The sequence below is a fragment of the Rhinolophus ferrumequinum genome, chromosome X (genome assembly GCF_004115265.2).
Source record: "Rhinolophus ferrumequinum isolate MPI-CBG mRhiFer1 chromosome X, mRhiFer1_v1.p, whole genome shotgun sequence".
NCBI lineage: Eukaryota > Metazoa > Chordata > Mammalia > Chiroptera > Rhinolophidae > Rhinolophus > Rhinolophus ferrumequinum.
In genome coordinates this window covers 118398716-118416834 of record NC_046284.1, presented here as the reverse complement: position 1 = coordinate 118416834, position 18119 = coordinate 118398716, and the positions used below count along the sequence as shown (strand labels likewise).

General features: G+C 40.6%; 1 protein-coding gene across 3 annotated transcripts in view; it reads right to left on the bottom strand.

Annotated features, from left to right (window-relative positions):
* Window positions 1-18119, bottom strand: part of ARHGAP6 (Rho GTPase activating protein 6) — a 449126-nt gene that overhangs the window by 135549 nt on the left and 295458 nt on the right. The window contains exon 1 of one of the 3 annotated variants that reach the window (XM_033119094.1): window positions 7282-7385. The exons of the other annotated variants lie outside the window; for them this stretch is intronic. Within the exon in view, the coding sequence (XP_032974985.1) occupies window positions 7282-7341 (60 nt within the window). The 5' untranslated portion in view covers window positions 7342-7385. Of the gene's footprint in view, window positions 1-7281; window positions 7386-18119 lie in introns of those variants that run through there. 3 annotated transcript variants of the gene reach the window in all.

Here is an 18119-nt window from a genome sequence, read left to right as displayed (position 1 = left end):
ATGACCATCAAGGCAGCTCCAGCTGAAATTCTGTAGAAGGTTAACTGGGTTCAAAGAGCAGGCAGGTCAAAGGTAAAACACAATGTCTAAGCCCTAAACCCTTAAAGAGCTGAGGGCTTGTAATGATTTTTCACATTAAATGGCTTCTCTTTTGATTTAAATAATGTCTGAACTATTGCTGACTTAAAACTCATCAATTGTCTGATTTCACTTTGGGGCTGCAACTGCCTGTAATGTACTTATTTTCTCTCCTACGCTTAATTACATCAGGTCTGAATCATCTGAAGAGCTTGACCTCAATCAGCAACAATGCCAATTAACCAGACAATGCTCACAATTTACTTATTAAAAAGGGCAAAGGAAAAGGCAGTCTAACAAACTAATTTCCAGGCTGTATTTCCATCACCACCTCTCTTGATAGCATGCACTAAAGATGGCGGTTCAAAGGATTACCTAGAAGTAACCTTTAGTTTGTCAGACACAGTAATAGTTTCCACATTTTCCACATGAAAATTCAGATATGTAGGGTCATAATACAACAGAATAACTGAAATTAGAGACATATACTAACTAGTAATTTTCCTCTACTCGCACTGTTCAGTAGGTGTTCCCAGGTGGCTATTCAAACTTAAAAGAATTAAAGTAAAATAAAATTTAAAATTCAGTTCCTCCAGTCACACTAAACACATTTTAAGTGCTAAAAGTTCCTCACGGGGTTAGCGGCTGCCATACTGGAGAGCGCAGATACAGGACATTTCCATCACCACCAAGAGCTGTATGACACAGTGCTATATACTGCTTTCTGAGGTGGAAGAACAATTCCCACTAATTCAAAGGTTTTCAACAAAAGATGAAACAAAAACGCGTCTGCTAGTTAAAACTGAACATCTCAACTATCCCTGACAAGCCATTTCCCAAGCATTCCAGGAAGCAGGATCTCGTATGGGAATTTTCTGAGAACTATACAAACGCCCTTCTCTTCCTCAGGTCGAATCACATGCACAAAAATGGTCTTTCCTCTAGTTTCCTTTAAAAGTAGATGAATCCAAAGTTCAACTAAATTAATTTTTCTGCTTGTAAGAGAAACTATTTCCGTTCCAAAGGAATGGCCGTTTTTTTTCGGACCTCTACGAGCCACGTCCACACTGGAGGTAGAAGGCTGGGCTGCCCTTTACCTAGGCCAAAGTCTAAGCTGACAGAAAGATTAAAGTAAGAAAACAACTTGATCTTTTGTCCAAGGGTGGTGGACTGCCTGTAAACATTAGAAAACATTCTTTTCTATTTTGTGGTTCAAACCAATGGTGCAACATAGGACAAATGGGTGTGTGTTTGTACATGCATGTGCACATATGTGTGCGCACACGCTCATTGAATTTACCTGTAGTTAAAGGACACTTGTGGTGACATACACAATTTGAGCAACTTGAAATTTTAAATAAAACTTGTATGGTTATATCAGTGATCATCACCACAAAACATTACACTTCTTCCAATATAAAATTCTATCAAGAAAAAAAAGGTGCAGTTGCTCATTTTATCTACAAGCAATGCCCAGTTGACCACCTCTTCTCCCAACTCCAAACAAAATGGAAACACTGACTTTTCCCATAAATCTGAAGTTTGCCCCTTAGTAGGAAACAATTGCTGAAAATTGAGTTTAAGGAAACAATTGCTGAAAATTGAGTCAACATCAAGTTTAAGGCCAGGACTTTAAAAAGAATATAAAATAGCAAACAACTGTATTAATAATAATTAAAAACAAACAAACAAACACCAAAGACATCTAACTGTGAACAGCTTAACATGGGAATCACAAGAGAAAAACAATTTCAATCAATTTCCCCATTTCCAGAACATAGTGCCTTCTAGTTGTGTTCTATATTGCTTTAATAAAATCGTCATCAGTCTATTTGTTGTGAAATTCTTGTTAATTGGATCTTTTACTTTTTGTTTTGTGATTTGGCTTGTGATTCCTTTGCCCCCACTTGGTTTAGAGCCTTATCAGCAGGGGTCATTGGCTGACATTTAGTTATTCAAAAATACTTCCCAGCCAGGAAGAATTCACCCTGGCCTCAGCTGAAACACCTGACTCTTCTAAAAGATAAATAATACTTGATGAATAACATTGGACTGGGAGTGGTGAGGAGTGAAGTGGCTGAGGAGGGAAGAAAGGAATGGTCAGCTGGGTCCCAAAACATTTGCCTCGATAAATCACAGCTGAATCATCTATCAAAAATAAATAAATAAAAGCTCAATAAAGCCTCTTACAAATAACGTTGCCCTATGGAAACAAAAAATAGCCCAGGGTCCAGCATTTTCTTTTATTAATTAAAAAAAAAAAGAAAGATTGTTAACAATGTTAAATATCTTCCTTGGAACAGCCAAATCTTGTTTTCCTCACCAAAGAATTTTCCATGCTTCCAATTTGTCTGTGGAATGTGAGGGGCTCTGGGGTCAGATAAGTGTCCACAGAAAGGCAACGATGGCTTCCCAGTGTGGTGGTGACGTGGGCAGGCTCTGCAACCAGACTGTCTGGGTTCACAATCATGACCTTTGTTTATCTGCTGTGGAAACTTGGACAAGTTTCTTAGCCTCTCTGTGCCTCAGTTTCCTCATCTATAAAATGTACGAACATCCAACTCTGAGTCCTTTCCTGTCAACGAGCCCCAAGCTCGACACATGTTGGCTATGTTTCTTATCTTCAACACGTGAGGCTTCTTCTGGCTCTGTAGATCCCCAAAAGGAACCCTACATAGTTGGAAGCAAGGATGGTGCAGAATTTGGACATAACATGGATGTTTTCTATGATAAAGGCTTCAAAGTCAAACACATCTGTCATTTATCAATGCAGCATCTCTGACATACAGCCACCTGAACACGTCCCTTACTGATTGCTACCTTGCTTGATCCCTGCCTTCTCCTACCTGACATCCCAGAGGCTGTTCTTTGCCACTGCCAAGGTCAACCTAAGGATAATACGAGAGTAAATCTACGAGGAGGGTGTCATGGGTTGCACAAGGCCCATTGGAGGCTAGAGTGTTAGACCTTCTCCCCCTGAATGTCTTCCTTTTACCTTCTTTGTAGGGCCTGGTCCCCACTTATGATGACTTCCAACTCTGATCATTCCCTTGGTGCTCTGGCATTGGTCACAGCTCATCTACGCCCACGTTAGGGATTTCTGTACCAAACTGTTCTTCTCTAGAGCAGTGGTTCGCAACTGGGGCAGCTGTGCCTCCTAGGGGGCATTTGGCAATGACTGGAGTCACAAGGTGGGGGTGGGACTGGGGGGTAGAGTGGTATTATTGGCACATAGTGGGGAGAGAACAAGGTTGCTGCTAATCATCCTACAAGGCACAAGACGGACCCCACAGCAAAGAATGGTCCAGCCTCGAATGTCAACACTGCTGAAGTTGAGAAACTTCAAACGATGCCAGCAGTGAATCAGGCTGTGTGTTCAGAATTGAACATACAGAAATAATGACACTCTGAACAAATGTAGAAGTCTGTGTGTTTTTAAAACATAATTGAGAAAGAAAAACCAAGAGCTTAACTTTTAAAAGTTAGTAAACTTGATATAGGACCCCATACAACTGGCTTTTCACCTCCTGTACCGACTGCATCAGCAAAATCTAAACAGCTTGGGGAGTGGCCAGGAGGTTAAAGAAAATTTGCAAGGTGAAGACGCGGCTGCCCCAGGATGAAGTCAGCTGATGTCTCCAAATCAAAACCATTCTGCAGAAACTAAAATAGCTATTTGTGTCTTCAGAAGTTACTTAAACGTGACAGTGTTGTTTCTTGGGAGGTGACTTAAAAGTGGTTTTGTTACCTGAGTAATAAGAGTGGAAAAATAACCAGGCCATTAGCTATTGGTGTAACTACTGAATTAGAGCTCATCTAGTTTGGCTGGGAAATGTCCTATTTTGGGATTTGTTTGAATTTGAATAAAGAGAAATAAGTAGTTTTGTCCATAGAGTGGGCATGGATCTAAGATGCCTTCATTTTTTCGATTCTCAGAACCGTCACTCTCCAAAAGTATTATTTGATGAATATCATCAGGTTGCGGTTACAAAATTATTACCCAAACACCTGAGCCCTGGAGAATAGAAAGCAGTGTGCTATGGACAGGAGACCCACTCTGAGCACATAACCTACGATATGTGATGAACCCAAGAGAACAGCTGTAAACAAGCAGCAGGTCAATGCCTCCTTGTCTAGGGGTCTTCTCTTACTGGTCTCCCCGGGCTGGAGTGCTCGGGCCTCGATGTTTCCCGAGGTATTTGGGGCAGGCCTCCAATTCAAGCAACTACATACTTGTTTCTTCTTTGATCTCCCCACTAGCTAGCAAGCTCCCTGAGGCGGATTTAGAAAAATGCCTGGGAACTCATCGGAGTGCTTCATATCTGCTCAAGGAACCATCATTAGCATTAAAATCCTCCGTGCTATAATATCAAAGTAATGATAATAATAATATCAAACATTTACTGGGCTCTTATTATATTCTAGGAATGTTCTAAGCACATGACAGATGTCAGCTCATTTAATTCTCACAACCTTATAGAGGAAAAATTGTCTCTATCCCCAATTTACAGATGAGGAGTTGTCTACACTTTAAACTTTAAAAAGAAATGAGGCACTTCTTAAAACACACACACCCTGTCTTGTTTATTATGAGAGCCATTTGAAAGGTAAACTAATTTGTCATCTGCCTCTAGGACCCTAACGAAAACAACCTGTATCTATTTCTAACAGCAAATCTGAATTCAACTCATTCAGACTCGTGAAGCTTGTCTCCTTTCGTCACTTACTTGTTCTTGCCCATTTGATCTCCGAAGGATGTGCTAAGGAGCTAATTGTAAAGAAAAGCTCAAGAACCCCCAGCCCAATAACTCCTTTGCAGTTGTGATGAAACACCACAGATGGGGAGGAAACTTCTGCAAATATGGGCAAGTATCACCCACACCAGGGCAGCACTGCTATGGCAACCAGGAGAAAGCCATGCAGCCCAGTCCTGGCTGTGAACCTGAGCATGACCAGCCCTCACTCCTTCCTTGGTTCCAAAAGATAGATTGAAAACAAATAAATGCATGTCCAGTCCTCATAGGAACTGCAAGGTGCTATCTTTCTTTCATTGATTCAGTCAGAGAAAGCCAGTGGGAACTAAGGATGTCTTGTTAGAAACTCCAGACCTTGGCCCTTCATTATCTTCCTTCCCAAGTAGCCCATTGAATGCATATTAAACACATTTGGAAAGGCCATTTCAAGTGCCATTCTGAAGTTCACTAGAATGACCAGAAGAGGAAGGCCGCTGATATATTCCTAGCATGAGACTGAATCAGAACTAATTGGCTGCCAAACACTCTATACCTGGCATTAGATGTTCAGATTAAAATACATGAAAAGGTTCAAATTTCTCAATAGCTTCCTGCATTGTAGCTTCCAGAAATGTTAGATCTCAAGGCAGCTGTCCAAACTGGCTGCTTGCACAGGTCCTGACTAGGAAAGGGAATGTTTGTGAATTTGCACAGCTGCATGCAATAACAAATTCAGGCTCGGAGTCTTTACAAAATCCCATTTTTGCCCTGTTGATGATGAACTTGGGCTCAACCTAGGTCCCACAATGATTTTTTTTCTGAATTTTAAACTAGGCCCAATAGAGCAACTTCAAACTTTCAAAAATATTTCTTTTTAATGACAGTTGCAGATTTCTAAAGTACTTATTGAACCTTGCTAAAATGTGCAGTTCCTATTAGCAGGATTTCCAAAGACAGTTGGAAAATAAAGGGGGATATACTGCCTTGGTGGCTCATTTTTAAACAGGTAGAAAAAAAATCTTCCTGATGACCAAAGGAATACAGGTGTCCAGTAATAGATATCCAGGAACCTGCTATCACTACAACCTGTATTGATTTATTTTATAGTTGCTACTACTGTAAGTCATCAGAATCACAATGTTAAATCTTTGCCCTTCTTCCAAATGGAATCATTCAACAGATAGTAAATGATGATGGTTTAAGAGCAGTAAATTTGCTCCAAAAACAACTTGGTTTTTAACAAATTAAATTATATATATATACTTTATACTTGCAGCAACATGTACACATGATACAGAGAGGAAAAGGTGTGCAAATGAACTGAGGTGGCCTGGTCACGTAGTTTAAAGCCATAGATTGCCTTAGGAAAAATCTATAGGAAAGCTTATGATTCCACCTTCTTGCTGTTAAAAAAAAAGTTCACCAAATAAACTAATGTTTAATATGATACTGTCTGTTCCTTTAAGAAGGGTCCAAAGAAACTGTTACTTGTAGCTATATGAAACCAGCAAGGATCTAAGCTCTGTGAATACTTTGGTAATATTCTAAATTAATAAGAAGATAGATTTTTGAGGTTCTTTCTATGAAATCATAAAAAACCAGAATCGTAAAAGAATAAGATTTGTACCAGAGGCTGCAAGCAGAAAAACTGAGGCTTTCTGGTTTTCGGAACCAACCATCTGTCTTTGCTGCATGGAGTAGCCACGGGGAAGAGTCAAACCACATTTTGTGGTCTCACATCAGTGCCCATATTGCTTGTAGATGTCATAGAATGTTGACGCTTTATCATATTGAGGGGAAGGGCAACATTTGTCCTTGTCCCAGATATCTGTCATTACATAGTCCCCGGTGATCCAGACCAAAAGAGAGGCTCAAAAGCAATGATGTTTACTCTCAGTTTGTCATGGACCAGCCAAGTGACCCTGCTATAATCTGATCCACTCGCACCCTGTTTTCTTATCTGTCACAGAAAAACACTGCACTAGATGGCCACTAAGACCTTGCAATAGTAACATCATAAGCCAATATGCATCGTTCAAGTCAAAGTGCGTCGATTTTAAAATACTGAGAAAATAGCCAAAGGAAAGGGTGCAGAAGTGGCAGGACCTTTCTGAGGTTTGCGCTCAGCTCAATAAAAATGAGTGTCTTGGCAATGACATGTAACATTCCAGTCGACCTGGCTTGATGGCTCTGAACCTTCTCCTAAAGCAACAGGCAGAGACATCTTAAGTGTCGTTTGAACCACCTGACCTTTGAACTTGAAAGAGACTCAAGGGCTGGAACAAGCGGAGTGAATCCCTCCGAAGCCATTACTTCTCACTCCTTCCTGCTTGTGTCCACCTTCCCCGGATGCTGCTTCAGGATTATTACCCCGTGAAGTCTTTCACATCCTACTGGCTTGGGTCCTGCCTCGCCCCAAGCAGGAGGCACAGAACATAAAGCCTGCAATGCACACACCGTCTCCTCTTACCTCTCCAGGGTCCTTACACCTCAGCAGTAGCAGCAGCTCCAGGCAGAACTGACCCCCCATAAGCCCCCGACACAAAGCCCCTGTCCAGTGTGGGAACGCAGAAGGAGGCTGGAGATGAGGATACTGCTCAAAGAGCTAGCGGAGCCGGGCGGGCAGGCTCCCCGGCTGGAATGCGCTGCTAGAGGCCCTGGGAGGCAGAAGCCCTGGGGTCACTGTGAGCCTCTGAGTCAGACACCCTGGGGAGCTCTCAGCTCTAAAAGATTTCCTTCAGCACACAGGGCAGACCCATACCCGCATTTACCAGGCAGAAAATCTGAGAGTTACAAAGTCACGGTAAATGGGTACATACACATGTGCCAGTTTACAGTAAATTGAGAGATGCAATGTAAATGCTGGAGGGAACAAATCATGCAAAGGGAATGCCAACACACATATCTGATAAGGGACTCGTAGCCAGAATATATAAAGAACTCCTACAAATCAATAACAAGAAGGCAAATAACCCGATTTAAAGATGGGCAAAGACTGAATAGACATTTCTCTGAAGAAAATACTCAAACGGCCAATAAGCAGATGAAAAGATGCTCGACATCAGTAGGCATCAGGGAAATGCAAATCAAAACCACAGTGAGATAGCACGTCACACCCACCAAGATGGGGAGAATGAAATGTTGGCTAGGATGTGGTGAAACTGGAACTCGCACACTTCGCTGGTGAGAATGTCAAATTCTTTGGAAAAACAGTTTGGCAGTTTCTCAAAATGTTAAACATAGATTTCCCATACAACCCAAGAGAACTGAAAATATATGTCCACACAAAAACTTGTACACAAAGCTGTTCACAGCAGCATCATTCAACCAATGAACGGGTCAACAAAATGGAGCATATCCACACAACGGAGCATTAGTCAGCTATGAACGGGAATGAAGCACCGAGACGCGCTACAACATGGATGAGCCTGGAAAACATGATACTGAGTGAAAGAAGACAGACACAAAAGGTCACCTATTGTACGATTCCATTTATATGACATGTGCAGCACAGGCAAATCCATAGAGACAGAAAGTAGATTAGTGGTTGCCAGGGGCTGGGGGAATTGCGGGCAGTAATGAATAAGGGGTACAGGGTTTCTTTTTGGGGTGCTGAAACACTTCTAAACTCTGTGAGTATACCGTTAAATTATACATTTTTTATGTGAACTGTATGGTATGTGAATTATGTCTCAATGAAGCTGCTATATTAAAAATGACATGCTAGCTCTTGTTCCCTTGCACAACCCTTCCCCAAATACACTGGGCTCCTCTGAAGTCACCGTTACTCCTGTCGATTTACCTATGTGGCTTGGCAGGGGCCATGGTAGAAAGGGCTCACCATGGTGGAGGTGGCCCCTGGCTCACCGGGACCCTTATGCTCAGCTTCATTTCTAGGCCACTGACGATCAGAATTCTGCTCCAGCTTCATGGTTGAGACCCGCTCTTCCATGGCTCCTGCATTCCTGGGTGGTGACCCTCTTCCCAGCACGTCCGTGGTTCCCATTTCAAACTTACAGTTGTGCCCCATGTGGCCACGGTCTCCAGATTACACGTGATTTCAGCACAATGGGCCCTCACAGCTCAGTGTCTTCCCATGGCCACAATTCAGTAGTTCATTATTACCTCTCACCATTTTGGAAGGGAAAGGATCAATTTGGGGTTGTGTGTTTTTAAAATAGAGGTATTGCCTCCAGGGGCTGCTGTGCATTTTCACTATTATAAGTAAAAATAAAATTAGCAGGTGATGCCAATGAAGGAATCAATTCAATGAAGGGAATACCACAGTGGTCATTTGAGTTAAACAAATTCAACATTCTAATATGATTGTACCATCCGCTAAGAGAACTGCATTAGTTACTGACACATTTATTAATATTCATTATTACTATTTTTTGTTCACTTCCACATCTTTCCAAACTATGCTTGAGCACAACGGATCAATGCTCACGAACATTATTTTCTTAATGATACCTAGTTCCATCCTTCCCCACGCTCACGATTTTTTTTGAACCAGTGTATTCCGCTATCAGGCCTAACGTCTTAACAGAAAGGTTTGTTAGTGGTCCCAATTAGCTGCAATGTACAGTGTCTGGAATTTGTCACATTTTGGACCAATATGTAGTTTTTTTCCATCCTAGACTTGTCTTAAAAATGTTCAACTTTTAAAAGCCCTTAAAATTATTCATTTTTAAAGTTGGTACCATTGCCCTCTGAAGGTCGATGGTGGAACTGTGAAGAAGTAGGCTTTCCCATCTGAAGATAAGCAAGGCGGCAAATGAATGTTTCCAGAAGAGCCTGCCTGCGTTCAGTCTGTGTTGGAATGTCCATACAGGCTTTTTCTCAAACACGCTTGAGTGCTGTGGGTAATAGATGTCAGATAATAAAACTCAGAGGCACACGCTATGTGACTTTTTAAGGGAAAAAAGTGGGGGGAATCAAAGGGTTTAACAATTTTATTCACTGGCTTACATTCAGCGACTCTGAAAATTTGGCCACTGCTCAGGTTTGTGAATTTCTATGGAAAATGAACTGTTTGGCAAGCTCAGTCAAACATGAGGCTGATAAAAAATGTTTCATGCTTTCTCAAGACCTTATGCCACTAACTGTGTGGGATTGGAAAAACTGTTCAAATGTCAATTTAAGTGTCAATTTAAACACTGTAAATAAATTATTTTCTATACCCCTGTGAATTAATAAAATTCTGTTGATTTCAGGCCATAACTTGAACTAAACTCTCTTTGAGTTTTTTCCCCCAGTGTTCCAAGGATGGTATAATGTCTTTTAAATCTTACAGTTCTTTTTAAATTTTTTATATTTGTTATTTTTTCAATTACAGTTGACACTGAATATTATATTAGTTTCAGGTACACAGCATAGTGGTTAGATGGTTCTATAATTTACGAAGTGATCTCAGAACTTCAGATCAGGCAAGTTGAGTTCAGTAGAGCTCTGTTTCAAAGTCAGAAATGTTAACCCAATACTTTATTTTCCCCAATGAAGAATTGGCTGAAAATTCAATTGACATGAAGGTTGTTAGGAATCAGGTCTTGAACTCAAAAAAAAAAAAAAAAAAAAAAAGACAAAAGACAAAAAAAAAAGAAAGAAAGGAAGGAAGGAAGGAAGGAAGGATTAGGCCAAAAGAAATAAAACATGATTGTAACAGCCCAAATCATTACATAAAAAAGAATACTGTGGTGAGTTGCCCTGCAAAGTTCATGACTTGTGAATATTATCTCCAAACCAATCACCTCGGCGTTTTATAGAGTTAGCTATCCAACTGCCTTCTTGACCCTTCCATGTGGTATCTCAGGGTCATCTCTCTTCACTTATCCAATTCTGAACTCTTGACTTTCCCTCCTGGCAAATGTCTCTGTACCTAAGCCTCCTACATCTTCAGAGGTGTTTATAAAGCCTTTATCTCCGTGCCTGGCATGTAGACCTCCTCAACAAACGTTGATGATGACCGATGATGAAGAAGATGATGATTTTCATGCACCCAATTAGTTGAGCCAGAAACTAAGTAGTTTTTCTTTATTCTTCTTTTCACCTCATGTCCCGCATTTAATCCATTCCCAGGTTCTGTCAACTTTGCCTGCAGAATAAATCAGGAATCCGACCCCTCCTCTCCAACTCTACTTTCGTCATCCCTCCTCCAGCCTCCATCATGTTTCTCCTGAAGAAATTCAACAGTCTTCTAAACAACCTACCCATGTCCACTCTTGCCCTCGCCCAATTAACTGTCCATGGGGGAAACCAGAACTCCATTCTTGATTACTAAGATGTATATAGTACTTATCATGTACTCATTAACATTAAATATGCTAAACAGCCTTATGACGTTGGTACTGCTATTACATCCATTTTACAGGTGAGAAATTGAGCAAAGAGAGGCTGGAATGCATCCAAAATCACTCTGTCTCTAAGAGGCAAAGCCAGAATTCATACTTGAGCTGTTGGGCTCCAGAACTGAGTGTTCAACCACTACACAAAACACCAAACCATACCCAAGCTTTAAAACATTACAAACAAGCAAGCAAAGACTGTCAATTTGGTTCCACTGCATTTAGAATAAAATCCACCTGCATAGGACTTTCCCTGTGCCTTCCCTCTCGTGCCTCTCTCTCCTCCCGTTCCCCTGAAATGCATGGACACAGCAAGCTTGGTCGTGCATACGGGTTTCCTCCCATGCTGCTCCCGGAGACTAAACTGCTCTTTCTTGGCATTTGCACATAGGTGGCTCCTCCTTCTTTATCCTTGAATCTCACTCCCTCAGAAAAGCCTTCCCTGACCTTCCCAATCCAAAGTCAGTGTTCCCTGGCTGCTTGATCTCAACACCCTGTTGATCTTCTTCTCAGCACCTCTCTCAATGTGTAATTGCTTTCATATGCTTGTTCATTTGTCTATTGACTGTCTCTCCCACTGGTCTGGAAGCTTCACAATGATAAATATTGTTTACGACTGTATTTCTACTATCTAGCATCATGCTTTGCACATAGTAGGTGCTCAGAAAATTTGATAACTGGCTGGGTGAAGACAAGACTACTTTGGTGACATGAATCATCCACTTAGACCTTAGGCTCTCCAAGTGTGATTGCAGGATCAGAATCAGAGTGACACGGGGATGCTGTTAACCAAAAGTAGAGTCCCAGGACACTGTTATTTTAAGCACTTACTTTTGAAGCCTAACACCTAGTTTTCTAAAGAATTTTTATAATTTTGATTTTGGCATAATTTGGCAATGAGTAACTCACAGAATTCTTGTTTGGCTGTGCTTTTTACATAATCATGGTGTATTTTCAGAAATACTTGCTACGAAAGAATATGCACATTATAAATTGCTTTCACCTGTTGTAAGATTGCTGAAAATACTCACTGACAATGAAATTGACACATACTATGTTTTCAGATATATAGGCAAATATTTACATAATTACCTTGGAAGCCAATAATTTCCTTTTCAGCTTGTAGAGATTTGTGTGAGCTCCTGGAAAGCCTGTGGTTCCTGGGCCCTGTAATGTGTATAATGGACAAAATGGACTAGCTGGAGGCCAGTCCCAAATCAACCACAATAGGACTTCTGGGGCCCAGGAATCTGCATTTTAAGAAACTTTCCAGGAAATCCTATGTAAACAAAATTTGAAGGCTATTTTAATCTACGCTTACGCATATTGTCTTAGAAAAATATACAACAGATACTCAGTGTCCACTCTTTGAATGTGTGGTTTAATTCTGAGAACTCCAAGATAATGTTTCACATAAAGGAAAATACACACTATTAATTGATATTATGTTCACTAAGTGTCCAGGAATGCAGATTAGCAATAACCTTTTTGGTAAAATAAATAATCTATGAGAACTCTTTTTTGTTGGCCTGTGTGTACAAGTGGGAAGGAAGGATAGGCATATTTCACTTTGGAGTCGAAGGATGAACCATTTAGCGAGATAGAAAGAATAGCAAGGTAAGTGCCTCAGCCCAGAACTTGACTAGGTTTTAGGTTATACGTGGATAATGTTAAGAAAACTAAAACTGAGGGCAGGAAGAGCCTTCCTGGATTGCTCAAAAGAGAAAGGCAGCTGTTTTATCTCTTTTAAGGAAAGATACCTAAGTTCCAGAACATAACAGAAGAGCGTAAGTTAAAAAGAAAAACAAAGCAATGATAAAACATCTGGGCATGTTTTTTTGACATCAAGTAAATAAATGTGATAATAAACCACGCCCCTGTCCAAAAAGCTGAGGGAAGGTTTGCTGAGGATGTCTTTGGGATGGCTTTGTCTCCATCTCACCCATGTGTCCCCCAGCCCTCCTTGGCATCTCCAGGACATTCAGCATTAGTGACCAACAGCTGCTGGACACGCTTTCCTCCTTGGCCAGCTGGGCCCTTCTTTTCTTCACATGCCCCTTTCCTGCTCCATCCATTCCATTGTTCTTCAGTCAATCGAGAGCTTTCAACATGACACCCTAGGCTTTCCATGACCTGACCCCAGCCCATTCCCCCAAATCCTTCTCTTAGCCTCCTTCCCAGCAAACCCAGCACCTCAGCTCAACAGAACTGCTCGCTCCCATACTCGTTGGACTCCCTGTCTTTGCTTTAGATGTTTTCCTTCTCCAGAGCGCGCTTTTCCCCCTTATTGCATGTAAAATAGCCCACCTGTTATTCCAGCTTGCTTGTGCACTGGCTTCACTGTGCACTAGCTTCCGCCCCTTTTGCCTACTCCAGACATCACTCCAGCCACCCTCTGACACACCATCACATGTTCTCTTCTCAACTGGATGAGTCCCATCCGCATGAAAACATGCTGTGATCACTTCAACCACACAAAACAAAAATTCTTGATCACACTTCCCTTTTTAGCCACCATCTCATCTCTCTCCTTCTTTCTATAGAAAAAAAAAATGCTTCTTTCAAAGAAGCATTTGTATGCCCCGCCTTCCATTTTCTTTCCTCCCAGTCTTCCTTGAATGCACTGCGAACAGGCTTTTGCTCCCACCATCCATCAACACTGCTCTTCCTGTGGTTACCAGTAATCTTTACAATGCTCAATCCTCTCATTAATCCTCAGCCTTCCTCTTACTCAATCCACCAGCACGGTGCTATCGATACGAATGCTAACTGATAATTATGCATCACTTACGATTGTACCTGGCACACAGACTTCTGTCACCTACTCATCAGAAGCGTTACACCTACTTGGCACAGCCCACTGCCACCTCCCTTTGAAACACTTTCTTCATCTGGCTTTTCCTGCCGCACTCTCCTGGATGTCCTACTCCCCTAGCCACTGATTCTCAGTCTCTTAGGCTGTTTCCCCATCACCTCCCTGAATGTACCCTAATATTGTAATTCCCCATGGTTCTGTCCTCAGATCTCCTTTCTTTTTCATCAACAATCACTCCGTTAGTGAGCTCAACAAATTTTATAGCTTTAAATAACAGCTATACACTGATAATTCCCTAATTTATATCTCCAACAGGACTTTTTGTCTTGAATTCTCTGAGTTCTTCAACTTCCTCCCAACCAGCTCCTCTATGATCTCCCCCATCTAAGTCAATGGCAAGCTCATCTTTCCAGTGATTCAGGCCAAAACCTTGACCCCCGCCCCCATCACCTTTGACTCCATATCGTACTCCACAGCCAATCCATTAGTAAATCCCATTGGTTCTACCTTTAAAACAAGCCCCAATCTGACCTCTTCTCACCATGTCCACTGTTCTACTCTGGTCCAAGCTAACATCATCTCTCACCTTGATTAATAATAAAATTGTTAAGTGATTCAGCATAGAGACTGCTTCTGCAAAACCCTCTCCAACTAGTCGTTTCTTCTCACTGAGGATAATTTTCCTTGAGAAAATCTTCGGATTGTCAGAGAGTTACTTCCAGCCATATCCTGTTCTAGAAAGGTATGAAAGCATATAATCCAGAAAAAAATATATAGGTGCAGCTTCTCCAAATCCCACAGCAAGGACTTGAATTACCCTGGAGAGTGTTTATTCTTTAGCGGTTCACATTCTTAACAATGCCTGAATTACCCTTTCTTGCTCATAACAAAATAGTAACATTACATGTGTGCATTTATTGTTCATGTGGACCGTGTATAGAGCAGCCACTCCCATGCATTTTGGGACTGAGTGAGCTGATTTGGGGAATGCCACCCCTCCTGCCCATGATTGTTCCTGGAACCCAAATGTAAGGCCATCAGTCTTCCTTACAGCCAGAGGCACATGAGGGAAAGGTGGCTGGAGGCTTTTTCAAAATGTTTCCTTGAACATAAGCAAGAGACACAGGAAAAGGAAACCTCTCCTTCCTGTATGCCAGGATTTCTCAACCTCAGCACTACTGACATTTTGGGTTGAATCATTCTCTGTCATGGAGGCTGTCCTGTGCATTAGCAGATGTTTAGCAGCAACTCTGGCCTTCAGTTGGGACTACCAAAAAATGTCTGCAGACACTGCCAGATGTCCCCAAGGAGCAGTGGGGATAACCCCACATTGGGAATCACTGGCCTAAACATTGTCAGATTTATCCCCAATCTGCTACGTTTCTCGCAATACCAGCTTAGAGATGCTTAGAGGAAGATAAAGAGAAGAGAATTGCAGGAAAAAAAGATCTAAAGACGCTGGATGAAACCCACCATACCGGAGCTGCTAAAATTCCTAATTACTTAAGCTGGGTTAAGTGGATTTTGCTGTTATTATCAGCCAGGGGCATCAAAGCAATCCAGGGTCCACCATCACAGTTCACAGCACATTGCTTTATCCCAGGGCATCCTACAGCTTGGAGTAATGACTGAGGTCCCACCTTCAGGCAAGATTCTGTAGGTTTAGTTTTATGTGTAGGACAGAAATCAAATGGCTCATTTTCCATTTGTTAATTGCTGCTTATCTACACGTTATAGGGAATTGTAGAATTTTAGAGTAGGAAGGGACTCTAGGGAAGGAGAACTAAGCTAAAACCAATGTCTATGTTTATCTTCAAAGGAAGGCTTTCAAAAGAGGATTAAGCCATGAGCCTCCAAATATCAGGAAAAGAGCCATTATCCACTTCAAAACACTTCCTAAGCATGACAAGTCACAGTACATCTCGCATAAAAAGCAAAGAGAGACAATTTCTGAGGGCCACATACACTTAAATATTCCCTTCTTACTAAACAGGAATGCTGCATGGTTTTAATGACTAAATCAATTATCCACTCACAGTGGACTTCCTATCATTTCTGCGGGCAGAGTTGTCATTTAATTTTAACATCCTGCAGTATATAATTTTAAATGTGAAAACTGACGAACAAATAGAGCTGGCATAATTGCTGATTATTAAATTCAGAACATAGTGGAAAGGGAAGAAGATAAAAATTATAATCTATTCCTTTTATTATTTTTATTGTTTTTATAGTATCAGTTTGTATTTTCTTTGCTTATTATACAAGCAATGCAAGCTTATCACTAAAAAATCAGGAATATAGAAGTAAGCAAAATGAATACAATTAAAATAATCTATAATCCAAGAATCAATCACTGATTTTGTCTTAATGAATATGCTCCCAAATGTTTTTGCATATTGAGATTTTCTTCCTAAATAGCATATTGTTTTGAAAGCTACTATAATGTATTTTTAAAATTTTTTCTAGCTTTTTATTTATTTATTTATTTATTTATTTATTTATTTATTTGGGGGGGGCACAGATGCCTTTTAATTTTGTGACTACCAATTTTTACTTTCTAATCCCTTTACCTTCTCCCCCATGCCTAGCTCCCTACCATCAAGGAAACAACCGAAATGCCCATCGATAGACGATCGGATAAAGAAATTGTGCTACATATATACAATGGAATATTACTTGGCCATAAACAAGAATAAGATCTTACCATTTGCAACAACACGGATGGACCTAGAGAATATTATGTTAAGTGAAATAAGTCAGAGAGAGAAAGACAAAGACCATATGATCTCGCTCATATGTGGGATCTACTATAATGTATTTTTAAAATACCTTTTATCAGGTATTCATGTTGTTTCTGATTCATCCCCGTTGTATTAGGTTGGTGCAAAAGTAATTGCAGTTTTTGCAATTATTTTTAACCTTTTAAAACGCAATTACGTTTGCACCAACCTAATAAATGGTGCTTCATATGAGTAGTTGCCTGAAAAGAAGTTATACGTGCTCAAAAACCAAAATGTAAGGACAAAACACAAACACAAAACAATTCTGAAAAATGTACCAAGGCTTAGGATAACATTGGCTTCAGAATTCTGTTACCATTCACAGAAAGCAGCCTGAAAGAGGGCAGAGAGGAGGGCAGATCAAACCAGTCTTGCAGTGAAGGAAACTGCCCAGGCAACAGACATGATAGGGCCAACACTAAATGAACCTAGTGGGGAAACATTCAACAAATTAACCAAGCAGATGACCTCAGTTTATAAGTCATACAGTCATTGTCTAGAAAAAGAACAGACTTTACCGAATCATATAATTAGTAAACAGAAATAATTTGCGCCTCTGCAAATATCCTGTGATGGCAATGCCAAATAGCTACATTTACATATATATCCACATATATATATATTCATATCTGTATCCATATTTGGAATCTTATCTGTGTTTATACCAATATTTATGCCTGGACCTATATATGTACCTGTAACTGTACCTATATATCCATCCATCCATCCATCCATCCATCCATCCATCCATCCATCCATCTACAAATTTATCCATCCATCCATCCGTCCATCCATCCATCCATCCATCTGTCCACCCACCCACCCATCCATATATCAATGGTTCTCAAACTTGAAGGTGTATCTGAATTCCCTGGCAGACTTGTTATTAATAAAATACAAATTCCTCTACCCCATTCCCAGAGTTTCTGATTCAACAGTTCTCTGACATAGTCTATGAATTTGCATGTCTAGTACGTCCCCAGGTGAGGCACATGCTGCTGATGTGGGGACTATACTTTGGGAAGTGCTACACGTCTACCTCTAGCTTTATCTCTACCTCATTACCAACCTACGTTGTAGTGAACATATGCTTACACCCTCATACTTTAACTTTTATCATCAGCAATTGCTAATATAAGCCACAGTGTTATATACCATACAAACACATATTATGGTGCTTTCAAATTTTCTTCACTCAATTCATAACAAAAATTTGAAGATATAAAAATTATTACCACATATCTTCTTTCTCTCAAGAGAATATTTCAGTTGTGGTACATTTCTTGCTTTTACTTGGTTTTCACTGCCTTTGGCTTTTAACTTGATGTATTTACATCTTAACGATTCAGATTTATTTTCCAAACAGTGA